This window comes from Mercenaria mercenaria, chromosome 11 (genome assembly GCF_021730395.1).
Source record: "Mercenaria mercenaria strain notata chromosome 11, MADL_Memer_1, whole genome shotgun sequence".
Lineage (NCBI taxonomy): Eukaryota > Metazoa > Mollusca > Bivalvia > Venerida > Veneridae > Mercenaria > Mercenaria mercenaria.
This window is the reverse complement of record NC_069371.1, coordinates 64,974,312-65,000,796: the sequence shown is the minus strand read 5'-3', so window position 1 is coordinate 65,000,796 and position 26,485 is coordinate 64,974,312. Positions and strand designations below refer to the sequence as shown.

Sequence of the window (26,485 nt, the reverse complement as noted above, 5' to 3'; positions counted from 1 at the left end):
TGAAATGAGCGTATTATAAATCTAGTATTTGTTAAATTCTTGAAATATACTTTTCAAATCATCATCACGCCTTAGAATTATATTTTAATTTTTGATATAAATAACAAAATCGGAAATGTTTGCTTTTACAGTAAGGTTACAACTGTTACAATAGAAGGTCCGGAAAACTACTCGGACTAACTGAGATATTAATGGAATTAACTGCCCCGTTTGAGGCCTCATTTACATTTGTGTTATGAACGCAACTGTAATACGAATTCTGCATGGTGGTAACGAAGAACCTAACTTTTTTCTGTGAAAATTTTATGTTTCTACTATGTTTTGTTTGATAGTTACTGGCAAAAAATAGTGATTTCGGTCCGGAAACTACTGGGAAACCAGTAAAGGCATAACCCCCTTATTTGCATTCATTTTTTTTACACAAAAATAATTTCTGAAAAGTCTCCCTTAATAAAAAAAAAACAAAAAAAAAATTCCGACCTACCTACCCTAATTTTTTTGAGCATGTTACCGGAAACAAAGATTTTTTTTTTTAGGCCTTAATACCATACATCTAATGCATGCCCTGGTGCTCTAAAAGCATAACCCCCTTATTTGCATTCATTTTTTTATACAAAAATAATTTCTGAAGTCTCAATAAAAAAAATTCAAAAAAAAAAAAAAAAAATTCCGACCTACCTACCCTAATTTTTTTGAGCATGTTACCGGAAACAAAGAATATTTTTTTATGCCTTAATACCATAAATCTAATGCATGCCCTGGTGCTTGTCAACACAAAACAGTACAAAACTGTTGATAATGTATGGCACTTTGCTGGACAATTGAATAGTTCTTGACAGTAATGGTACGTTTTTGTATATAAGAAATAAAATAGTTTGGTTACTAGTATTGGTTACCTTACAGTTTGTGTGCAGGAAATCATTCAGTACCATCTCATATATAGCAGGACTAAGTCTGGGGTCATCTTTAGGTAAATAGGGGGCCAGCCACTGTAACATAGAAATCAACAAGGGAAGTCAATTGTTGTATATTCTGCGATGAACAAATGAATGCAGTCTGTTATTTTTATCATGATATTTCAATGTCCATATTAGAATGAAAATAAACTGTAACAAGGTATTCTTGTGATTTGTTGATGGATTTGCCACGGCTTGTCATTCCAATGCTTGGATATTTAACCATTCAAGGTTACACTCTCGTAGTTAAATTCCAACACATCCTAGCTCTGAACCATGGTAAATGAGACAATAAACCATGCAAAAGGTTTGGTTATTTCATAAATCAATAGCAATAAATTTGCCTTATATGTTTTGTTATTTTGAAGTAAATTGTACTGTACAGTCATACAGTGGCTATGAAAGTGTGTCTATAATAGCTCCAATTTCAATGAAATTACAAATAATCAAAACTAAAAGCTGTTTAATATACCTTTAGTTGGTTCATTCTGGCAAACTTGTAAGCCTCCGCCTCCCACAGGTCTTTGTTCTTACCAAATATCTTCACACAGAGCTTTGCTGCATCTTCAAATCTCCTCTGGTCTATGAGGTAGTTAAGAAACTGCCTTCCTATATCCTGAAAGTTCAAATTTAATCGTCAAACATATTACAATCCATCTTAAATATTTCAACTGGTTATACAAACAAGTCTTATTTAAATTATGAAACTGTGAAAAAATAAGATTCCTTTTAGCTGCCTATAATTTCATGAAACAAACTTGATATAAATGAAATCCTCTTATCAGAAAGCTTTGGCAGTCTGACCTTATCCATCTCAACATAATTTCCTATGTCTTTAGACTTAAGATATTATCAGTTAGGAGCACCTTTTCTACTTAAAATGTTATCAACTTGGTGCATATCTATAAAACCTAGCATACCAATAGTTGAATGGATAAACTTGTGAACTTGCTTACCTGGAATGTCTTCTCTTAATCTAATGAAATACTTCACTTACATGGAACATTCATCTCTTCAACTCCTGTTTATATTTTACTTACCTGGATTGTATGTCTATGACTCTTTTACTGCACTGCCAATAGTTTACTTACCTGGAATACATGTCTCTGTAACTCCTGATAATACTTTACTTACCTGGAATACATGTCTCTGTAACTCCTGATAATACTTTACTTACCTGGAATACATGTCTCTGTAACTCCTGATAATACTTTACTTACCTGGAATACATGTCTCTGTAACTCCTGATAATACTTTACTTATCTGGAATACATGTCTCTGTAACTCCTGATAATACTTTACTTATCTGGAATACATGTCTCTGTAACTCCTGATAATACTTTACTTATCTGGAATACATGTCTCTGTAACTCCTGATAATACTTTACTTATCTGGAATACATGTCTCTGTAACTCCTGATAATACTTTACTTACCTGGAATACATGTCTCTGTAACTCCTGATAATACTTCACTTATCTGGAATACATGTCTCTGTAACTCCTGATAATACTTCACTTACCTGGAATACATGTCTCTGTAACTCCTGATAATACTTTACTTACCTGGAATGTATGTCTCTTTAACTCCTTGCTGTGCAGGGTTGCTGCATTCATTGCTTCCTGAAAGAAAAGGCAAACACTGATTAGTAATTGCTGGATAATTCAAACTTATGGCTTTTTTTGTTTTGTTTTAAGTCACAGTCATACAGCAACTTTCCGGCTTCTAAAGGCGAAGGCAGACCCTAGGTTCCCATCCAAGCAGTATTTCAGGAACAAGTGAGCACCTGGGTAAAACAGTTAACGTTCAACAAACCATCTGAACCACCTGAGCAGGCCGCGAACTCAAAGGGGTGAGCATGCGTTTCAGTCGGTGACCATAACCTCACGATAATGGAAGCCCCATCTTGTGATAAAATATGCTACATTTTAGACAGAACATTTTTTGCTTTGTGACAAGAAATAAATTATCAAATTCAAATGAGCCGTGCCACGAGAAAACCAACATAGTGGCTTTGAGACCAGCATGGATCCAGACCAGCCTGCGTGTTCGCGCAGTCTGGTCAGGCTCCATGCTGTTCGCTTTTAAAGCCTATTGGAATTGGAGAAACTGTTAGCGAACAGCATGGATCCTGACCAGACTGCGCGGATGCGCAGGCTGGTCTGGATCCATGCTGGTCGCAAAGCCACTATGTTGCTTTTCTCATGGCGCGGCTCAAATTATCTTTTGTCTGTGTAATGACGAGATCAGACTGATGACATCTATGGGAGGTTTAATGTTTGCGAGGTGAGGGACCTTGTGAATATAGCAAAAATTAAACCCTCATGAAAATTTCTGCTTTTACAGGAGTGTTCAGGAATGTTTAGAGCGTGTGCAGACTGTTCTATATAAGAGCTTGTTGCAGACAGAACAGTCACATGATAAATATGTATAACAATGGAAAACAAGTCTTGATTCCTATCAACTGTGGATAACCTCAATGGTGCTGAGTACCACAGCAGAACAACTTGCTACTTCATTCCTTTGACAACATTTAGAACATTACTCCAGAATTTTTAGAACACTGTTCAGAGTAGTGAAAGGAATATGGCCTATAATAACAACTATGGCTAACCTCAATATTGCTAAGTACCATAGCAGACCAGTGTTCTACTTCATTCCTTTGACAATAATTAGAACATTACTCCAAAATTTTTAGAACACTGTTCGGAGTAGTGAAAGGAATATAGCCTATGATAAGAAGCTGTCATTACCTCAAAGTCTTCATGCTCAATAAGCCATGTAATATGGTCATCTTGATCCCTTGGTCTCGCAACCACAACATCCTTAGGACTGATGATGTAGAACAAATTGTCTTCAATCACATTCTCTGTAAAATAAGCAAACCTATCTCATAAAATTAATTTAAAGTTACAATACAGTCAAATTTCATTTGCTCAAACTTGACGGGACCAAAATATTTTATTTATTAGTACACTGTAGTTTGAGCCATCAACAATATACATTATGCAGGGACTCTGCCAGGCCCTGACGAGTTCGAGCAATGGGTGGTGCTTCAATTATCTGAGTTCGAGCGAACAAAGTTTTACAGTACATAGTACTTAAGTATTAACCATTCTTTTTATCATTTACTATGCCCAAATTAAGTAATAATTCAAATATATGCCTTCATTGTTACAAGACCTTTCTCTTGTTCTGAATAAACCTACCAATTTTTGTAAAATAAATATAGCTAATATTCATTCCAAAATAAGCTAATTTAAAACTTTCTTTTTATCATAAATAATAAATTAATTCAAACAAATACTCTACTACATGTATTAGCATGATTTAGAGCTTCAAAGGCATAAAATTAAGTCAGTATTACACAAGCATGTATGACTGATTATGCACTGGAAATGTATTGTGTGAGAAATAATAAACTTTTATGCACTTGTATACCCCTGACAATGAAAACCCCAGTTGCTGTGGCCATCTACTCATCAAATATCACTTTCAGTCAATCCAATAGGAGACCACTATAAACAGGTTTGTATGTATTCTACATAGATCCTTATATCAAATGTTTACACTTTTCAGGCAAGTATTTTGTATTTTACATAGATCCCTATAAATGTTACATTGGTCCATACAAATTTTTACAGTTTTACACTTTTCAGGGAAGTTATTTTGTGAAATATTTCACATAGGTCCATATAAATGTTACACTGGTCCATACAAAATTTTTACACTTTTCAGCAAGTTATTTGTATTTTACATATTAGGTCCTTATAAATGTTACACTGGTCCATACAAATTTTTACTCTTTTCAGGCAAGTTATTTGTATTTCACATAGGTCCATATACAGACAAACCTGTGCAGCGACCACCCATAAATAGCGACCACATGTCGACAACGACCGGTCTCTGGTCCCCCGTTAGAAAAATGCTAATAAAAAGGCCGTGAATAATGACCACCTGGCAACCGCGACCAGCCTAATTCATTCCCGAGGGTCATATTTGCCCCCCAATAACAACCAAGCTGAACCGTTCTGGCATGAAAATATTTGAAATCCGCCAAATTTTCACGACTTTCGCCTTAAAGCAAACATAATAATTACTGCTTGACTGAAAATTTGCAAGTTTGCACCGGCCAAATTAATACAGAGAACACAACGAAAGCAAGAAGCTGTAAAAATACTTTTTATCAGCATGATAATGGCTAACTGAGAAGTGACCCTTCCCCTCGAATAAAGACCACCTGTGAACAAAGACCACTTTTGCTTGTTTCGAAGAGTGGTCTTTGTTCACAGGTTTGACTGTAAATGTAATACTGGTCCATACAAATTTTTACACTTTTCAGGCAAGTTATCTGTATTTCACATAGGACCATATACACGCTTACATTTTTCAGGCAAGTAATGAGTGTTGTGCATAGATCTATATTATGTTAAGCTTTTCAGGCAAGCATTTTGTAATTTACCTAGATCCATATATATGTTAATACTTTTTAAGCAAGACAGGTTTATACATGTAGGTCACTAAGAAGAAAGATGGTATTATGGGATGAAAGCACAAGCAACAAATGAGCCCTGCCATAAGAAAACCAACATAGTGCGTTTGTGACCAGCATGGATCCAGACCAGCCTGTGCATCCGCGCAGTCTGGTCAGGAACCATGCTGTTCGCTTTCAAACCCTATTGCAATTAGAGAAACCATTAGCAAACAGCATGGATCCTGACCAGACTGCGAGGATGCGCAGGCTGGTCTGGATCCATGCTGGTCGCAAATGCACTATGTTGGTTTTCTTATGATGCGGCTCAAATACAGTACAGAATTAAGGTGTATGGTTAGTTTTTATAGATATGTCATGTAGCATGTTGTTTTTTCTTACAGTATTAAAGCTTTATCAAATATCATGTCAGCACAAAAATATGATTTGATAAGAGAGTTTACTAATGCTGGAAAAGTTTCAATAGAAACAGTGGTCCATTGTTCGAAGCACGATTTTCATACGTTTTTCTCGCATACCAGACATGTCACAGTCTCTGCTGTTTTCTCCTATACGGGAAAAACTCCATCTTTAACACACGGGATGTAAAAAGACTCTCATGTTGTAAATGGTGTGTAACAAACTACACTTTTGTATTTGTGCAGTAATTTGTATTTTCTTACATAAAACCAGATGAAAATCAAATATCTTGATAGTTTTTCTGTGTTCATTATAATAGTATATTTCTTGATTTGTAAAATGTTCTCTTATGGAAAATACATGTTATGCTGCAGATGATTAAAAAAAGCTGTACCCAACGCTGTGGTAAGAAAATAGTGCTATCAAAGTAATTTCTTTTATTTGGTTATTACTATTAATAAAGTTTGTTGAATATCACATGCCAAAAAAAAAACCCTATCACTGGTTGTAAATGTAGACTGGAATATAAACCTATGACTTGTGCAAGAATCTTATAAATCATGATGGGAAATGAAGTCTTTAAAGGCCCTAAATCTGTTAACCTTTTGCCTGCTCTGCCTTTGCAAGCAGTGCAGACCAAGATCAGCCTTGCACATCCGTGCAGTCTGATCATGGTCTACACTGTTTACTATTCAGTCAGTAAATTTTCAGCAAACATCCCTTTTAACAGTTAATGGTACTGTCCAAATTGAAAGGTGGACAAGTTCATTATAGAAATTTAGCAGGGTAAGGGTTAATACAGATATTTAAAGCAGTAGAAGGGAAGAGTTGTATTCTCTAGAACTGAAGTAAATTGCACACTGTATCACTTATAAGTTGATTTACCATCCAAACTTGCTTCTGATGAAACAGCTTTACATATAAAGAGGAAAAGAAATTTTAGGAAAAATATCAGAATATATTCTAAATCTAGATGCGCATATTACAAACAAATAAGTCTTAAAGACATCATTAAATGATTGCAAATATTTGAATGTGTTGTACCGACATTTCAATATACAGTCAAACTTTGTTCACTCGAACTCAACGGGTCAAGCAAAATTTGTTCAAGTTATCAGTAGTTCGAGTTATCAAAAAATATATATTAATTTATATAGATATTTTGCCGGGACCGGACGATGAACTGGGGTGAAGGGTGGCGCACAAATTATCTGAGTTTGAGCCAACAAAGTTTGACTGTAGTATCAAGAAATCATGCTGTGACAAGAGTGCCAGACTGTCACAAAAAACGCCCGTCTACATATTCAGTTACTTATCATAAAGGTAATAATCATTATGTTGATGTTGTATGCCTTGTTAACCCCAAAAAAGGGTAAGAAGGAATCAAGGTATTTGTGAGGTTCCATGTGGGATGAAATTGACAATCGGATCAAAACTGTTAGAATGGACAAGGCTAATTTCGCAGATTTCGAGTAATTCAATGGCCATAATCCAAGGGTGCCCGGGGCGATTTGGGTGGTTATCGAAACTGGCCAAGATATTATGCCCACAAACATTGCCAGCAAGTTTGGTAAAGTTCACATGAAAACTACTTGATTTAGAGACCAGACAAGGCTAAATTCGCAGTTTTTTGAGTAATTCAAGGGCCATAATCCAAGAGTATCTGAGGCAATTTGGGTAGTTATCGAACTTGGCTGAAACATTATGCCCACAAACATTGGCAGCAAGTTTGGTGAAGAACTGAATATCGGATAAACTGTACGACTTAGAGAGCAGACATTCTTTAGATGCCGACCGCCCGCCCGCCACAGGTGTTCACATAATACGCCTTGCTCTTTCAGAGATGGGTGTATTAAAAGTGCTTATCATAAACATATTTAGAAATGTCAAGAATTGTACTTGATAAATTTGGCAACAATTAGTTTTTCTTTAAAATCTTGTATATGAGGTTTACACAGGATGTGTTTAAGGGGAAAGCATGAAATTAGGCTTTTTTATATATAATAATTTTGCTTCATGTATACATTTAGCTACATACTCGGGTAAAGCGTGCAGATGGGTACATAGCTGAATAATGGTGAAACAAAATGTTACAGTACCATTTATACACATATTCCCTGTGTTCAAAAACTCAAGATTTTACTATGTTTTACCAAGGAATAATTCATGTAGAAAACACTCTTGAAACATAATAATGCAAAGTGCCTATTTTTGACATGATGAAAATATATCATGTTTAATATATTTAATTAGTTAACCTTAAGCCTGCTGGCAGCAAGTGATTCTGCCTTTGCGACCAAGATCAGCCTGCTCATCCGTGCAGGCTGATAATGGTCTGCACTGTTTGCTATTCAGTCAGTAAATTTTCAGTAAACACCCCTTCAAATAATAAACTGAATGATGGACCAGTCCATTTAAGAAATTTAGCAGGCTATAGGTTAAGTACTAGTGCTGTTTCAGAAGAACATAATAGACCTATGGTAAAATATCGGAATTATTATAATTGAGCTGTGCCATGGGAAAACCAACATAGTGGCTTTGCGACCAACATGGATCCAGACCAGCCTGCGCGGATGTGCAGGCTGGTCTGGATCCATGCTGGTCGCAAAGCCACTATGTTGATTTTCTCATGGCATGGCTCATATAAACTCTATTGCAAAACCGAAAATATTTCTACAACTTCTAAATACAGTTGAAACCTACCTCAGCAGCCACCTATATTAAGCAGCCACTTTGCCTTAAGCAGCCAGTAAGTTTTCAAATTGACTTTTTCAATTTGGCCTTAAACAGCCAGCTTGTAACACTCCTTTTGCCAAGGTTTTCACAAATATGACAGCAACTTGTTTTCGACAATAATTATTGAAATCTTCTTCTTTTTCTTCTTGGCATTCACCATTATTGCAGTTATACATGTATTACTAATACACATTTTTTATCTTTAAAATTAAAGCCAGCAAACTTAATCATTAAAGCTCCAAAAATTAAACTGAATTAAATGATCAACATCATAGAAACTCGAGTATTCTATGATTTAATCTCTAAGTCTGTGATCCAATATACTGTAAATTCAATATTTTTTGTTCCATTTTTATTTTTGATTTGACAGACATCAGCCTAATTTGTGTCATTAAAAAAATCACACTTCCCTAAGTTGGTATCACTTGTTGTAATAGTTGCTGCTTAATATCTTTGACTGTTTTGAATTTGTGATTCACTTTGTTCATGAGTAGCAGTGAAATAAAAATCTTAAAAATTACCTAGTAATCTAGTATTTTGTCAATTCTCTTCCATGACTAATGTGTTAGCTACTGTGAAATCATCTATTTTCGTGGGCACGTTATTTTGTGGTATTAGCCAAGACAGCTTTTCTACTTGGGATATAAATTCATAGATATCAAGATTTTAACCCTCATCATGCTGGACACCACTGATTCTGGCTTTGCGACCAGTGCAGATCATGATCAGATTGCACATGTGTGCAGTCTGATCATGATTTGCACTGTTCGCCATTCAGTCAGTATCCTTTTGGTATGCACCCCTTTTATCAGTTAATGGTACTGTTCATACTGAAAGATGAACAAGTTCATTATAAAAATTTAGCTGGGTAAGTGTTAAGATAAATCAATTTTGTTTGTTGGTATTTAAATTTTGCGGACTGACGTTACCAGGAAATCCACAAAAATTAGTCGCCCACAAAATATTAGTGATTTCACAGTAAAGACAATTAATCATTTACCTAGGTGATAGTCGTTACACCTATAATTCTGGTATCCTCGGATAGACAGGGCATCGTTAGATAGTTCCTCGAAGTATTCCATGTGAGCATCAACAATACGCAGGTTCGGACGACTTGACATTATCTTGCCACCCTGAAAAAAACATATCACTTATTAAAAACCCTTAACCTGCTAAATATCTAAAATGGACTAGTCCATCATTCAATTTGGGCAATACCCTTTATTATTCAAAGGGGTGTTAACTGAAAATTTACTGAATAAATACCAAACAGCGCAGACCAAGATCAGACTGCATGGATGTGCTGGTCTGCATTCGTTATAAAAGCAAAATCATTTACCACCAGCAGGCTAAAGGTTAACAATACTGGAAAAGAAAAATAAACATTGATGCGTGTCCATGGGACACAGGGGCCCCACTTCCATTTCAGCTGTCACTGTACATGGTTTCATAAGTCTACATGAAGCATTTTTCAAGATATATGCAGCACAAACTTTTAAGCATTTATTAGTGTATTTTTCACTAAGTAAAGAACCACAACTCTGGTCTAGCTGAATGAAATCCCAAACAGAACACAAGGTGCATAACTTCACATTCTTAAAACATCTAAGAAGTCCGAGTTTGCACTGACGATCTTACCTCTTGCTGTGTGTTTTTATCAAAGGTGAGAAGAACAAGGTGGTTCTCAAGGGAGGCAATCCCGCATATCATAAATTCTGGTGTGTTGAACATGGCAACTGTAATTCAATATATTCAATATTCAGACACAAGCATACTGTAAAATCGTTAAATTTTGTGGGCATGAAATTTCGTGGTTTGGGTCAAAACAGCAAATTTCGTGGAGATATGAATTTGTGGATATCAACTTTTGATGATGAAATGAATGGGAACTTTACTTGTTCGTTGGAATTAAATTTCGTGGATTGACTCAACCATGAAATCCACAAAAATTAGTCCCCCATGAATATTAATGATTTCACAGTAACACTATAAAATCACCATCACCAAAAATATCTATCTACTACTACCTAGAGAGACCTTAAGAATGATGTATTTATAATTCATATTATATGAATATTGCATGAGAAAGACTTATGAAAAGCCATCTTACAATTTTGGTGGCAGAATGTATACAACATAGCATGAAATAATTACTTAATTTCCTGGATACCATATCTTGTTTAATTACTTCATGAAATAGAACATTTAAAGTTTTTACAGACATTAACTACTCAAAAGACAGATTCCTTGCTAGCTATTGAGCAGAAGCCTTCGGAAACTTTTCAAACATAATAACCGACGTTGATGACACTACTTTCAATAAAACTAAAAAAAAAAATGTTTAAATCTGACATGAATCTGTTTAGTGTAAAGTGATTAATATGTCAGACATTTTTAATTGATGGACTGAACTGTAAAATTTCATACTCATCAAATCACAATCTTTGTTACATTAAAAGATTTAAATCAATGTAAAATCATTTTGCAACTACATGTACTACCCAAGTCAAAGAAACATACTTATTTCCACATATCTTGCAGGTAAATCTCTAATATCTTGTCCAACCCTGTCTTTCACCAAACAAACCTGAGAAATAGATATATTATAATAGTAAATGTTGTTTCACTTTATTTAAAGTCTTCACTTAATAACATAGTGAACCTATAATGATACTCAACTATTTCCATGTGATTATATATTCAAGTTAACCCATTTGACACCCTTCGGTCATAAATGCCAACATGAGCACACCTGCAGGTGCATCGTTGTCTGCATGTGCTGGACAATATGTAAGAAAAGAGTTAAAGTTTGGATTTTCTAGTTAATCATCTTAATATGATGATATACAAGTGTGCAAATTTCAAAGTTGGAGCTAAAGAAAAATTTAAATCAAGAAAATCAAATTTTCCAAGTACAAATAGAGTCATAATTCTGACAAAAAGCAGGTTAGAGTTATCATTCTTGTCCTAAATAGTCACCGAATGATGATAAACAAATGTGCAAAGTTTCAAAGCGGTAGCTCTTACAGTTTTTGAGGAAAGGTGGACCTAAACAAAAACTTTGACACCGACGATCAAGTAATGACAATACCTCATATATTTTTTTAAAAATCAGACGATGACGATCAAGTGATGACAATACCTTGTAGATTTTTTTAAAAAATCAGACAAGCTAAAAATGCACAATTTGTAAATGGTTTGCGTAAAAACTGGCGAATGCCGAAATCACATACAGAAAATACGTAACTGACCGATTGTCATTACTGGTCCACTACCATAAACAACCTGTCTGATGTTCATCAGGCAGATTCCTCATATTTTAACACCAAATATTAAATCATGAATTTCAATAGAGATTTGATTTCCATCAGCATCATTTTTGGTACCAGCTTTTTAATGGGACACAAAAGGTTGGCATGCAATAACCTCTGCTTAACCTTTTCAGCTGATGATCAACATCAACCAATAATGTTTGTCATGTAATGTAAGTACGAATAATTCATTTATTCAATTAAATGAAGGTCCGTCCCATTTTTCAAACTTCAAAATACATGTGTAATAACAGTTTGCTAACATTGAGACATTTTTGGACAGCTCTGCCATCCTGTCATTCATAGTTCTTTCAAGCAACTGCGCAGGTTATGATCACAGCATGAGAGGCAATGGATTTGGAAATAGTGACCATTACATCTACACGATGGAGACCCCTAATTTAGTCCATTATTAAAACGTTACATTAAGAATTATAAAAATACTTTTTAGTCCAGTAAAGCATCACATTAAGAATAAAATGCTTATGAGTCTCATGTTGGCCAATGAAAATCTTCTTTACTTCGGAACATACCTTTACAGTATCAGCCCAGCCAATCAGAAGTCTCTTGTCATCTTGCCAGTGAAGGTTGCACTGATACAAGTCAGGTCTATGGCTGCAAAAATGGGATTCTGTTTCTTTAAAAATTCCAATTTTGTAACATTTGTCTTGTAAAATATTTCAATTTCTTTTTCCAATATTTTTTTTTTTTTTCTAAAGATTTTAAATAAAAGTTGCATGTTGCTTTACATCATTACTTTATTTCACCTACATATGAATCTATGTCTTGGTAATCCAGATTGTGAAAACCAAAATCATGATAATGCAAAATTCAAACTTCAATTTTCACTCAAGCGAGACCATTAAATGACAAAGAAATGCAAATAATTTTCAAACTGGGCTTTAATCTAAACTCAGTGCCCTGGTAGGTTTTATCAAATCAAAAATGTTGCATTTCGGAAATGCCTCAAAGTCACAAGAAACAAGTTTACATTTCAAAGAAACAGCTGATGAAACTTGAAAAAAAAAGAGAACATACTTTGTACAATAAGCATCTATCTACACAAGGCATATCAAGTAAAACAAGAGCTGTCGGAGGACAGCAACGCTCAACTATTCAACAGCCTTGTCGAAAAAGGGGCATAATATAGTAAAAAAGCAAAATAGGGTTATGGAACCTGCATAGTGCTTATCAGCTCATTAGTTAAATTGTATACTTACTTTTGGTCTTTGGTGATAGATGTAATTCTTGTCCGAGAGTTCAGGTCATATACCTTCACACCCTTTGCATAAAAAAGGTATCGAATATAATAACTTCACATCCATAGACATATTTTCTACATTTATAAATGTTCCCAGTAAAACATTTATACTTTATAATACAAACTAGTTCAATTTCAGATTTACTTTCTAAAAGTACCAACTGTATTAATTTGTCTGAAACTTTGTAGATAATTTGAGCCGCACCATGAGAAAACCAACACAGTGGCTTTGTGACCAGCATGGATCCAGACCAGCCTGCACATCTGCGCAGTCTGGTCAGGATCCATGCTGTTTGCTAACAGTTTCTCTAATTGCAATAGGCTTTGAAAGCGAACAGCATGGATCCTGACCAGATTGCACAGGCTAGTCTGGATCCATACTGGTCGCAAAGCCACTATGTTGGTTTTCCCATGGCATGGCTCATTTGACAGTTGTAAGGTCTACAATGCTAACATTTTTCAGTAGAAAATTACTTCAGGAAAATTTCGGAGCTGATTATTTATTAGTGAAAAAGGAAATTTTGCAGTTTTAACTCTCTAACAAAGTTTAAGATTTTAAGGAAACATTTTATTTTTTGTTCAAAATTAAATAAATAACTGACTTAAAAATTTTCATAAAGTCCAAAAGTTTCTTTTAAATTAGATATTTTTCAACCAGAAAAAGGAACATGCAAATTTGTTCCAAAAACTTACAAAATCATTTGACCAAGCAATAAGTTCTCCCTTCCATTTGATCTGTCTGATAGCACCTTCTCCCTGATGTAGAACACGGGTTTTGTGACTGCGGAATAACCCCCGTTCATTCAGAATTAGTTTGTCATCCCCAGTAACAAACTGCTTACTGCTTGATCTATAGAATTCTGGATCAAGGGCAACAGATTTAACTGGACGGTCAAAGTTGACGACTTGGTTGTCCTCAGACGAGTACAGACCAAAGATGTTAACCTGCAAGAGAAGATTTTCAATTGCTGAATATTTCTGTGCTATTATAGTCTTTAAGTTAGGCCCTTTGTGATAAATTGTGATAACATTGAGCCATGCCATGACAAAAACAACATAGTGCCTTTGTGACCAGCATGGATCCTGACCAGCCTGCACATCCATGCAGTCTTGTGAGGATCCATGCTGTTGCTAACAGTTTCTCTAATTGCAATAGGCTCTGAAAGCGAATAGCATGGATCCTGACCAGACTGCACGGATGCACAGGCTGGTCAGTATCCATGCTGGTCGCAAACCCACTATGTTGGTTTTCTCATGGCGTGGCTCAATTATGCTGAATGTCAAAAGCTATTAGAAAGATATACTGAAAGCTGAGCATAAATCAACAAAGGAATCAGTATAGGATTTTTATTTCAAGGACAGTAAAACTAAAACTTGACAATGTCCAACCAATTTTCAATAAAGTGTTCATCAAGAGCTGTCCATAAGACAGTGCGCTTGACTTTTCTCAGTGCTTGACTCTGTATTAGAGCTTTGCCAGTAAAAATTTGTTTTATTTGTTTTGGGTTTAACACCATCTTTCAGCAGTATTTCAGTCATGTAACAGCGGGCAGTTAACCTAACTGGTATTCCTGGATTCTGTACCAGTACAAACCTGTTCCCCGCAAGTAACTGCCAACTTCCCCACATGAATCAGAGGTGGGGGACTAATGATTTCAGACACAATGTCGTTTATCAAATAGTCACGCCCCGCCCGAGGATCGAACTTGCGACCCTGAGATCCGTAGACCAACGCTCTTACCTACTGAGCTAAGCGGACGGGCTTGCCAGTAAAAAAAGTCCAACTTAAAAAGGTACATAACTCTGTCAAAATTCAAATCAGAGTTATGGGAATTGTGTCTCCTGGTGCAGACTTTGATAGTAACAGAGATATAAAGACTTTATCAAAAAAATTTAACAAAAACAAAAAATCTAAGTTAAAAAGGGACATAATTCTGTCAAAATTCAAATCAGAGTTATAGGGATTGTTTCTCCTGTGTAGACTTTGACTGTAAACAAGTATTTTAAGTTTCAAGTCAAAAGCTTTGATAGTAACAGAGAAATTTGACTTTATCAAAAACTTTAACCAAAAATTCTAAGTTAAAAAGAGGCATAATTCTGTCAAAATTCAAATCAGAGTTATAGGGATTGTTTCTCCTGGTGTAGACTTTGATAGTAAATAATATTTTAAGTTTCAAGTCAATAGCTTTGATAGTAACAGAGATATTTGACTTTATCAAAAACTTTAACCAATGCCGACGCCAACGCTGGGGCGAGTACAATAGCTCTACTTTTTCTTCGAAAAGTCGAGCTAAAAACAATCCTTTTGCTAGTTTTACCAAAGTAAAGAACATGTTCTTCAGTAAGGTCTATAGGTATCATTATGGTGTCCCATCAGTTACAGGTCAAATACTTGTTTCCAGCAAAATATATTTTTGCAATGCTTGTGTTCATAAGAAATATATATGAGCCGCACCATGAGAAAACCAACATAGTGCATTTGCGACAGGAATGGATCCAGACCAGCCTGTGCATCTGTGCAGTCTGGTCTGGATCCATGCTGTTTACTTTCAAAGTCTACTGCAATTAGAGAAACTGTTAGTGAACAGCATGGATCCTGACCAGACTGCACAGATGCACAGGCTGGTCTGGATCCATGCTGGTTGCAAATGCACTATGTTGGTTTTCTCATGGTGCGGCTCATATATATTTCTTATGAACACAAGCATTGCAAAAATATATTTTCTCATGGCATGGCTCATATTTTATGTCAAGAACTGTAGATGGGCCTCTTTTCAGAAATCCCAAATGATTTGCATTGAAAACTAAACCCATACTGAATAAAGAATGCTAAAGATTGAAACATGCAAAGTCTAAGATAAGTTTACTTACTTTTCCGTCATCAGAACAACTTGCTATGTAGTCCCCATTGTCATCAACACTGATCTGATTTACTGTTGTGGTGTGCTGGAATGAATAATATCACATGACTCCTTATATAAATTACTGTTCCACAGTTTCATACTATTGACTAGTCTTTAGTTTGTAATATTAATTAAAAGGTTTGTTGAGCCTAAGAGAAAACAAGAGGGCCATGATGGCCCTATATCGCTCCCCTGAGTACCGTTGCTTTAACCAAAAACAAAAAGAAAAAATTCTTACAAGGTACAGATATGTCAAAATACACCTAAAAATTGGAGGTATCATCCATGCTGTACCACAGAAAAGTGGTCTCAGTTTTTCCCTAGGGCCAATAATAAAAAAAGTTACTAAATAAGCTATTTATAGTAACATAAAAGGGAAGTAATAAAAGAAAAAATATTGTAAGCGAACAAAAGAAGGATCTGCCAAATAAAAACAACAGCACTGCAATGCAACGCAAATGCAGAGCAATATTCACATAAAACAAAGTCATATGACCTTTGACCCCTAAGTGTGACCTTGACATTGAATTTAGCCATCCGAAACATGCACTCTGAACATCCTTTCAATGAGTGAACATTTGTGTCAGGTTTCTCTGAAATCCATCAAGGGGTTCAAGAGTTACAGAGCGGAAGGGAAATTGCTTACCAACACAGACAGACAGACACCAAGGCGATAACATAATACGCGAATCGAGATCTTATGGTGATACAAGTTGTGTGCAAGTTTGGTTAAAATCAAATCATAAATGAAGCTGCTATTGTGCAGACAAGGTCAAAATAGCCAATTTTGGCCCTTTCAGGGACAATAACTCCGGAACCCATTATGGGATCTGGCCAGTTTAAGAACGGAACCAAGATCTTTTGGTGATACAAGTTTTGTGCAAGTTTGATTAAATTCAAATCATAAATGAAGCTGCTATTGTGCAGACAAGGTCAAAAAAGCTAATTCTGGCCCTATTAGAGGCCATAACTCTGGAACCCACTACAGGATCTGGCCGGTTCAAGAAAAGAACCAAGATCTTATGGTGACACAAGTTTTGTGCAAGTTTGGTCAAAATTAACTCATAAATAAAGCTGCTATTGTGCAGACAATGTCAAAATAGCTAATTTTGACCTCTTCAGGGGCCATAACTCTGGAACCCATAATGGAATCTTGCCAGTTCCAGAAAGGAACCAAGATACAAGTTGTGTGCAAGTTTGGTAAAAATCAAATCATAAATAAAGCTGCTATTGTGCAGACAAGCTCAAAATAGCTTATTTTGGGCCTTTCAGGGACCATAACTCTGGAACCCATAACGGAATCTAGCCAGTTCCAGAAAGGAACCAAGATCTTATGGTGATACAAGTTGTGTGCAAGTTTGGTAAAAATCAAATCATAAACTAGAAAATGCTTTTGTAAAAAAGCGCATGTCTCCCCCAATGCAAAGTCCTATAGGCAAGAAGTCAATAGGGGTCAGGAGCGAAAGTCAAAGAGACACTGATGGTTGGCTGCAATAGGGATCATCTACTTGGCATGTCCAGTCATCCTGCTGAATTTCAACACTCTTGGCCTAGTGGTTCTCAAGTCACTGTTCAGGCTCCTGTGACCTTGACCTTTGATCAAGTGACCTCGAAATAAATAGGGGTCATCTACTCTGCATGTCCAATCATCCTATTAAGTTTCAACATTGTAGGCCAAGTGGTTCTCAAGTTATTTCCAAAAAATGATTTTACATGAACAGGCCACTGTGACCTTGACCTTTAATAGACTGACCCCAAAATCAATAGGAGTCATCTACTCTGCATGTTCAATCATCCTATGAAGTTTCAACATTCTGAGTCAAGTGGTTCTCAAGTTACTGACCGGAAATGGTTTTCAATGTTCAGGACCCTGTGACCTTGACCTTTCACAGAGTGACCCCAAAATCGTTAGGGGTCATCTACTCTGCATGACCAATCATCCTATTAAGTTTCAACATTCTGGGTCAAGTGGTTCTCAAGTTACTGACCGGAAATGGTTTTCAATGTTCAGGCCCCTGTGACCTTGACCTTTAATGGAGTGACCCCAAAATTGATAGGGGTCATTTACTTTGCATGTACAATCATCCTATGAAGTTTCAACATTCTGGGTCAAGTGGTTCTCTAGTTATTGATCGGAAATGGTTTTCCATGTTCAGGCCCCTGTGACCTTGACCTTTGATGGAGTGACCCCAAAATCAATAGGGGTCATCTACTCTTTATGACCAATCATCTTATGAAGTTTCAACATTCTAGGTCAAGTGGTTCTCTAGTTATTGATCGGAAATTGTTTTCAATGTTCAGGCCCCTGTGACCTTGACCTTTGACGGAGTGACCCCCAAAATCAATAGGGGTCATCTTCTCTTCATGACCAATCATCCTATGAAGTTTCAACATTCTGGGTCAAGTGGTTCTCTAGTTATTGATCGGAAATGGTTTTCAATGTTCAGGCCCCTGTGACCTTGACCTTTGACAGAGTGACCCCAAAATCAATAGGGGTCATCTACTCTTCATGACCAATCATCCTATGAAGTTTCAGGGGTCGTCTACTCCAGCAGCCCTACAACCCTATGAAGTTTGAAGGTTCTAGGTCAAAAGGTTCTCCAGTTATTGCTTGGAAATGAAGTGTGACGTACGGACGGACGGACGGACGGATGGACGGGCGGATGGAAAGGGCAAAAACAATATGTCTCCTGTGGAGACATAATAAAGCTGCTATTGTGCAGACAAGCTCCAAATAGCTAATTTTGGCCCTTTCAGGGGCCATAACTCTAGAACCCATAATGGGATCTGGCCAGTTCAAGAAAGGAACCGAGATCTTATGGTGATACAAGTTGTGTGCAAGTTTGGTTAAAATAAAATCATAAATGAAACCACTATCGTGCAGACAAGACATTGTTGACGGACGGACGGACGAACGGACTGACGACGGGTGATCAGAAAAGCTCACCTTGTCACTATGTGACAGGTGAGCTAAAAAACCTACTGAATTTATTTCTGATGTTATGTAATAAATCATTTACTTAATGGCTTGCAGGTCACTAGTCAAAACTATTAGCTCTTAGTCATACAGACTACTGGTTAACAGTTTTAACTACTGACCCAGCAAACCATTCAGTTAATGTTTATTATATACTGTAAATATTTAGACAGTGTATCAAACATACAAAATAGGGATTTTATTAATTATTTAAGCAGATAGTTAAAGTTGAAAAATGAATGGGTTTCTGTGGGTTCTCTAAGCCTAGCTCTAAATGACCTATGACCCATTAGTATGACCTTGACCTCTGATACAGGGACCTTGGCTTTATGCACAACACTATCTCACTGAGGTGAATATTTATGCCAGTATAAAAAGATTGCTGGAAGCATGTCATATTATTGTCCGGACCAAATCAGACTTGTGCACTAACGCACATATGATCAAAAAGTCATTCTGATGACTATGTCAAGCTCATCTCTAGGGGGCTCAACAATAATCATATTTCTTGTGTTTTATAATTTAGTTTGAACAGTATTTCAGGTGTCCTTATCAGCTTTTATAGATTTTACCCAGCACCAGCCTATTCCACAAGTAAGATATGAACTATTATTAGAACTGAAGGACATTAACCCTTATGATGCTAGACACGATTGATTCTGCCTTTGTGACAAGCGCAGATCATGATCTGCCTGCACATCCTTGCAGTCTGGTCATGATCTGCACTGTCTGCTATTCAGTCTGTATTTTTGTGGTATGTCCACCCGCTTTAACAGTTAAATTTAAATGGTACTATCAAAATTGAAAGATGGACAAGTTCACTATAGAAATTTAGCAGCATAAGGGTTAACATATTACTTACAGCTTGGTATTCTTTTCCTTGTATATTGTTCCCCAGATAGTCAAGGATATGTATAGTACCCCAGTGTGTACCTAGTGCAAGAAACTGAAACATAAAAAATTAACCATATTATTCTCACCTGACATAATCCATTAATTTGTACACTTGAACACTCTTTCAAACATTCTATGGCCAAAAAAAACCTCAAGTTTTTATCAGTACTAGAAAATACAAACTACACTCACACTTTTTTGCTCGAACTAGACAAATTTGTTTGATTTATGGGTAGATTGAGCCATCAACCAATATCCATTATATAGGGATTTTGCTGGGACCTGACGATGAGACGAGACAATGATGGTGTTTGAATTATCAAAGTTAGAGTGAATGAAGTTTGGCTGTAACTAAACTGGTTACCTGGAGATTACAAGTATCTTACTCCTAACAGGACTACATGAAAGCTGTTTTGCCACAATATGTTTTAGATAGATACATATTTGCAAATAAGTTTGCAAAGTTTTGTGATGTAGCTATTCATTTTATTTGAAATTTTACTTACTTTTGAATGTACAGCCATGCAACTAGCACAGTCTTTGTTGAGTATTGCACTAAGGTCATTGGTAACTCTATCATAGCGTAATTTTGGTTCAACATCCTATAAGAGTAAAAGTAATACATGTATTCATTGATAAATGGACCTCTTGTCATGATTTATGATGTGCATACTGCATGTAACTTACTATTACCCAACATAAAATCAAGATAAAGTTGTTACTGCTAATATGATTTGCGTAGACTGGACTTTTAACTGACTGCTTAAACAGGACTTTTAACTAACTGTGAAAACAGGACTTTTAACTGACTGCTTTAACAGGACTTTTAACTGAGTGCTTAGACCAGACTTTTAACTGAATCTGCTTACATTCCAAAGTCTACTACATTGTATAATGAACAAATAAACAAGATGTACAGAATATTTATACCTCTTCCGAATCGTCCGAGTCAGTTTCAGATTCAGTTTCTTCTCCTTCTTCTTCCTGTGATGTTTTGTGTATTTCCTCAGGCACCTGATGAAGAAATGATTTAAATTTTGTAAGTATGAGAGATTAATTAGTCTGCTTACCAGGGCTTTTCTTGGGTTTTTCAGAAAAGCCCCCTGGTCAAAATGGGATTTTTTTGCAGTAAATTGTCAAAATTGGGAAAAAAAGTATAAAGAAATCAAGCAAATTGGAAATTTTTACCATTAATTGATTAAATCTAAAAAATTGGGGGATTTAAAACCCCAAGAAGTAATAATGGCAACTTGATAACTCATACTTTTACTTTTCCCCCCAGCAATTACATAAACATTTGAAATTATCTGACCCCTTGCCACTTCTAAAAAAATTACACTTGAAATTTGACCTAAACATTTGACAATTAAAATATATCTGTCAAATTAAAATGGATAAACCTGAAGTCAAAATGACAGATGCTCATAATATTAATGTTCCAGTTTTATTTATTTGTCTAGTATGGCAATTCGTCTGTGATAGATTATTAAAAATGTGCTACAAACTGTAGTTGGACATATGGCACGAATAAAATAGAATTTTACTATGTGTAACACCAATATAAATTACTAATGCGAGCTTGGTTCGAAAATAATGAGAACGAATCCTTCTACACTGATGTTATTTCGTTCTTCAGACTGTCAGCTTTTTCATTTCTGATCTAATTACAGTTTGGACAAAAAATATTTTACAACTTAATGTTATCGCCTTAATCTGACAAGACGTAAAGCAATAAAGTAAACAAAAATGCAAAAGAAATGCATACTTGATCAGAATTTGCGGAAGTCGCCATTTTGAGAGAAACACACAGGGATCATGTGATTGCGTATGAATATGAATATTATTAATAAAACAAATTTTCAACTGACACATTTAATAAACACTTGTTTTCTTTATTTCAATCTGTTTATTATATTGATATATTTTGAGTACCTTTCAATAATGTTTTTACGGATATAAATGAAATATTTGCTTTAGATATGGGATTACTTTTTCAATTACAATCGCAGGTGTCCGTCTCCTGTGTTAGGGGTCATTTCAAAATTCAAATTACCTTTCAAAAATTTATCTCCGTTTTAAATAGCCTTTTATATAATGTCATTCATATCTGAATATCTTGAACATCGTTAAGTTTACATTAGATCAAAATATGTATATACAATTTTCGCTGTTCAGTTCATATCACTAAGTTTTAAAAGTTTAGCATCATTCGATTTCAAAAATAATTGATACCACCCCTGTGTAACTGTAAATAGTTTGTTGATGAAAAGACTAGGACGCGGTGAAGAGATCATCTTTTCAACACAAAAAGCATAGAATCCGACGGCTTTTCATCGGGTTGAACACGACAGGTTACAGTCCCGTCTCTCTGGGATACGGGTAGGTACAGAAGCCGCGGCTCATATTTATGTAGTACCTGATTTGCATAATTTATTACAGAAGTCACGCACGTCAAAAATCTGAAGTATGAATATTGATTCCATCATTTGCAGTATCGCAAACAATGAATAACGGATTTTCAGCATCATTTTGATATTTACGTGCGGAAAATTGGCTACATTTTACTTGTAAGTGTAATTAGTTTTTCGTTTATATTATATATTAATATAAGATATGTAAGTATTATCATAATTTATAAATACAATGCTTTAATATTATGATGAAATGTACATCACCAAGTAGCTTTGCCTTCAGCATCTTCTTAGCTATTTTTAGTAACATTGTTGTTTCCATGGCTACAGTTTGATTCCATAGAATTAAGTCTTGAAGTAGAATAGGATAATGTAATTTAATTGTGCTTTTTAAAATAATTGTACAGATATAGTGTCTTTGCTAATGTTGAGATGATTATTGATTTTTATAACAAAGAATAATAGATATATATTGTACAGGCTGTTCAACATAGATCTACCTTTTCAAGCAGTATTATTGGTACAATTAAATTTAAGTTTAGAATTAGATACTGTCATAAATTTATAAATGAATAATTGTGTGTGTATTCTTAGTATATGATTTGGTGCAGTCTGACACTGAATGACAGATAAAAATGAAAAAAGGGAATTGGTGTAAAATTGTTAGTTAACAAGATATATATCGATGCTTAATTTTTTTGATATTTTAACATAGTTAAAATTAAATTTTCAGATAAATGATATAGAATTAAGTAATATGATAATGACATCATATGCATCAGATAATATAATTTTGAAGAAGATATTTAAGAATTACCATTAAAGGTAGTGAATCTAATTTAAGGTATCCGATCCACAAATAAGCAAGTTCTATGTTACAGTGCTATATAAATATATCAAATATTGATGCCTATCAACTAACTAGGCAAAATTTAAAGGAACAACCTGACTGAATTACATGACCTTACTATCCTATGCTAAGTGTTTTTGGAGATTTTGGCTTAACATATAGTTGTCAATGCAAATCTTTGACAAATTTATGTAAATTTTAATATTAAGTAATACAGTTATTCTTACAAGAAGTATATTCGTTTGATTCTTTAAGCAATTATTTAACGTGACAGTGGAGTTGCTTAACACTTTAAAATCTTGTTTCTGCTTATGATCACACAAATGCCAAGACCCATAACTCTGACACCATTCATGTGTTATGTCCATTTTATTTACAATGTTCTCAGCTTAATAATTTCACTTAAGGTTTTACCTATTACAATTCAGTTTATCAATATCAGCAAGAGTCCTAATAAACTTTTTAAATATTTTTTCATCAGAATTACTTCCCTTTAAGACCAAAAAAAAAGAACAATTTCCCTCCTTACTTTTCCCAAGTTTCTTTTAGTTCGCATAGTTATCCTTTAAATTTTGTTGAATACTGTACAATATAGTCTTAATTAGAGAAGCTTTTCCCTTTAATTTTGGGGTTGTAGTCTTAATTATATAAAAAAAATTATTTCCCTTTAAATTTTGAATAGTGTTCAAGATTGAAAAAAACTCAAGATGATGCTTTTGTTTCCTATTTGTTTAATGTATGTCTAATTCATTCAACTTATCAATGTCTTATTGGAATCTACATCACATTTTTTTTTTTTTTGTATAAAACAAAGTAAAATTTTGTCACGATATTATGATAATTATATAAGTAATATACTTTTTTGCTCAGAGTCTTTTAATAACCAGAATTCTCTTTTAATATTACATCAAAAGTTATTTGTAATATCATCACAATGAATTAAATAAAAATATATTTACAGAAGTTACTGCAGAATAACATCAAGCGAATAAATACACAAAATATTTTACTTTGAAATGCCTTAGAAGCCAGAGCAACACCTTGTAGAGTGCACAGTATTAAATGAAATGTATTAGGACAGAAAAAAAAATAAAAAAATTTATTATTCAGATCTTTCCTATTTTACACACTTCAGTGCCTATTTGGAATATTTTATCCTAATAGAGCCTCTAGGAAACGTCTGAAACTGATCAATACTATTACAGAGAAACAGTTCTAGCCAGGCTCCGCCGATCAATATCGCGCGCTGTGCCTACGTATTTTCTAGTAATGGAATCAAGTTGGTAATAAATTATAAGGCAATCTTTATCTCCATAGGCAGTTACAAAGAGACTTAATAAGATTCCGGGCAAAAATCAATACATTTTCTTTGCATTCCATCACTGATATTGTCCTTCTGTAGAAAATAACATAACATCATGACCTAAGCAGGTCTTGTTAGAATTTTCGCTTTGACTCGTACATGGCAGAACTTTGTCTGTGATTAAAACGTTTCGCAAGTCACCAGATTTGTTTGTTTGTCCTATACTTTTTAGAACCAGAATAAAGATAATCTTTTAAGTTAAGAACATCACTCAGGAAAGGTTCACATCAGTGATATAAACAAGGGAAGCAGTGGTATAGTGGTTAAGGCATTAGCTATTCAACTGGGGTGTTGTGGGTTTGAGCCTCACAGGGGTCATGACTATGCCCTTAACAAATGACACCACTACTAGTTTTTTCCAGGAAGCAGACTCGAGATTGGTTCAAATAAACTTAGAAATTTTCATTACAACTAAGCTAAAATAAATAATTATAAACTAATGATATAAGCAGTGATGTTTAAACCAGTAGATAGTGTTTTATGTATTTTAGAAACATAATAGGTATATTTTTTAAGAGAGGGAATGAGCCATCTGTTGAAAGACCTTTAAAAGAGCTTGTTATACAACGTTCAAACATTCTTTTGCCCTTTAAATGAAAAGCACTTATTTACAGTCATGTATTTTTTAGCTCACCTGTCACAAAGTGACAAGGTGAGCTTTTGTGATCGCGCGGTGTCCGTTGTCCGTCCGTGCGTCCGTAAACTTTTGCTTGTGACCACTCTAGAGGTCACATTTTTCATGGGATCTTTATGAAAGTTGGTCAGAATGTTCATCTTGATGATATCTAGGTCAAGTTCGAAACTGGGTCACGTGCCATCAAAAACTAGGTCAGTAGGTCTAAAAATAGAAAAACCTTGTGACCTCTCTAGAGGCCATATATTACACAAGATCTTCATGAAAATTGGTCAGAATGTTCACCTTGACGATATCTAGGTCAAGTTTGAAACTGGGTCACGTGCGGTCAAAAACTAGGTCAGTAGGTCTAAAAATAGAAAAACCTTGTGACCTCTCTAGAGGCCATATATTACACAAGATCTTCATGAAAATTGGTCAGAACGTTCACCTTGATGATATCTAGGTCAGGTTCAAAACTGGGTCACGTGCCTTCAAAAACTAGGTCAGTAGGTCAAATAATAGAAAAACCTTGTGACCTCTCTTAAGGCCATATTTTTCATGGGATCTGTATGAAAGTTGGTCTGAATGTTCATCTTGATGATATCTAGGTCAGTTTCGAAACTGGGTCACGTGCGGTCAAAAACTAGGTCAGAAGGTCTAAAAATAGAAAAACCTTGTGACCTCTCTAGAGGCCATATGTTTCATGAGATCTTCATGAAAATTGGTCAGAATGTTCACCTTGATGATATCTAGATCAAGTTCAAAAATGGGTCACGTGCCATCAAAAACTAGGTCAGTAGGTCAAATAATAGAAAAACCTTGTGACCTCTCTAGAGGCCATATTTTTCATGGGATCTATATGAAAGTTGGTCTGAACGTCATCTTGATGATATCTAGGTCAAGTTTGAAAGTGGGTCACGTGCCTTCAAAAACTAGGTCAGTAGGTCAAATAATAGAAAAACCTTGTGACCTCTCTAAAGGCCATATTTTTCATGGGATCTGTATGAAAATTGGCCTGAATGTTCATCTTGATGATATCTAGGTCAAGTTTGAAACTGGGTCATGTGCGGTCAAAAACTAGGTCAATAGATCTAAAAATAGAAAAACGTTGTGACCTCTCTAGAGGCCATACTTATGAATGGATCTCCTTAAAAATTGGTCAGAATGTTCACCTTGATGATATCTAGGTCAAATTTGAAACTGAGTCACGTGCCATAAAAAACTAGGTCAGTAGGTCAAATAATAAAAAAACCTTGTGACCTCTCTAGAGGCCATATCTTTCAATGGATCTTCATGAAAATTGATCTGAATGTTCAC

General features: G+C 35.1%; 2 protein-coding genes across 5 annotated transcripts in view; one reads left to right on the top strand and one right to left on the bottom strand.

The window, feature by feature from the left end:
• The window catches only part of LOC123531217 (vacuolar protein sorting-associated protein 41 homolog), a 37,304-nt gene extending 15,563 nt beyond the window's left edge, over positions 1 to 21,741 (bottom strand). The window contains exons 1-16 of one of the 3 annotated variants that reach the window (XM_045312010.2): positions 21,694 to 21,741; positions 20,859 to 20,942; positions 20,435 to 20,530; positions 19,897 to 19,980; positions 16,026 to 16,100; positions 13,848 to 14,099; positions 13,114 to 13,175; positions 12,427 to 12,508; positions 11,103 to 11,169; positions 10,221 to 10,318; positions 9,583 to 9,715; positions 7,946 to 7,963; positions 3,709 to 3,824; positions 2,521 to 2,577; positions 1,429 to 1,572; positions 897 to 989 (exon numbers count right to left, since the gene is read on the bottom strand). In XM_045312010.2, the coding sequence (XP_045167945.2) occupies positions 897 to 989; positions 1,429 to 1,572; positions 2,521 to 2,577; positions 3,709 to 3,824; positions 7,946 to 7,963; positions 9,583 to 9,715; positions 10,221 to 10,318; positions 11,103 to 11,169; positions 12,427 to 12,508; positions 13,114 to 13,175; positions 13,848 to 14,099; positions 16,026 to 16,100; positions 19,897 to 19,980; positions 20,435 to 20,530; positions 20,859 to 20,942; positions 21,694 to 21,720 (1,488 nt within the window). In that variant the 5' untranslated portion in view covers positions 21,721 to 21,741. Of the gene's footprint in view, positions 1 to 896; positions 990 to 1,428; positions 1,573 to 2,520; positions 2,578 to 3,708; positions 3,825 to 6,731; positions 6,759 to 7,945; positions 7,964 to 9,582; positions 9,716 to 10,220; positions 10,319 to 11,102; positions 11,170 to 12,426; positions 12,509 to 13,113; positions 13,176 to 13,847; positions 14,100 to 16,025; positions 16,101 to 19,896; positions 19,981 to 20,434; positions 20,531 to 20,858; positions 20,943 to 21,693 lie in introns of all 3 variants that reach the window. The other 2 variants (XM_045312008.2, XM_045312011.2) reach the window with 2 other exon arrangements.
• Positions 21,742 to 22,172: 431 nt separating this feature from the next.
• The window catches only part of LOC123531267 (POU domain, class 6, transcription factor 2-like), a 35,608-nt gene continuing 31,295 nt past the window's right edge, over positions 22,173 to 26,485 (top strand). Inside the window, exon 1 of one of the 2 annotated variants that reach the window (XM_045312079.2) lies at positions 22,173 to 22,307. The gene's annotated coding sequence lies outside the window, so the exon portion shown is untranslated. Of the gene's footprint in view, positions 22,308 to 22,352; positions 22,496 to 26,485 lie in introns of those variants that run through there. The other variant, XM_045312080.2, reaches the window with a different exon arrangement.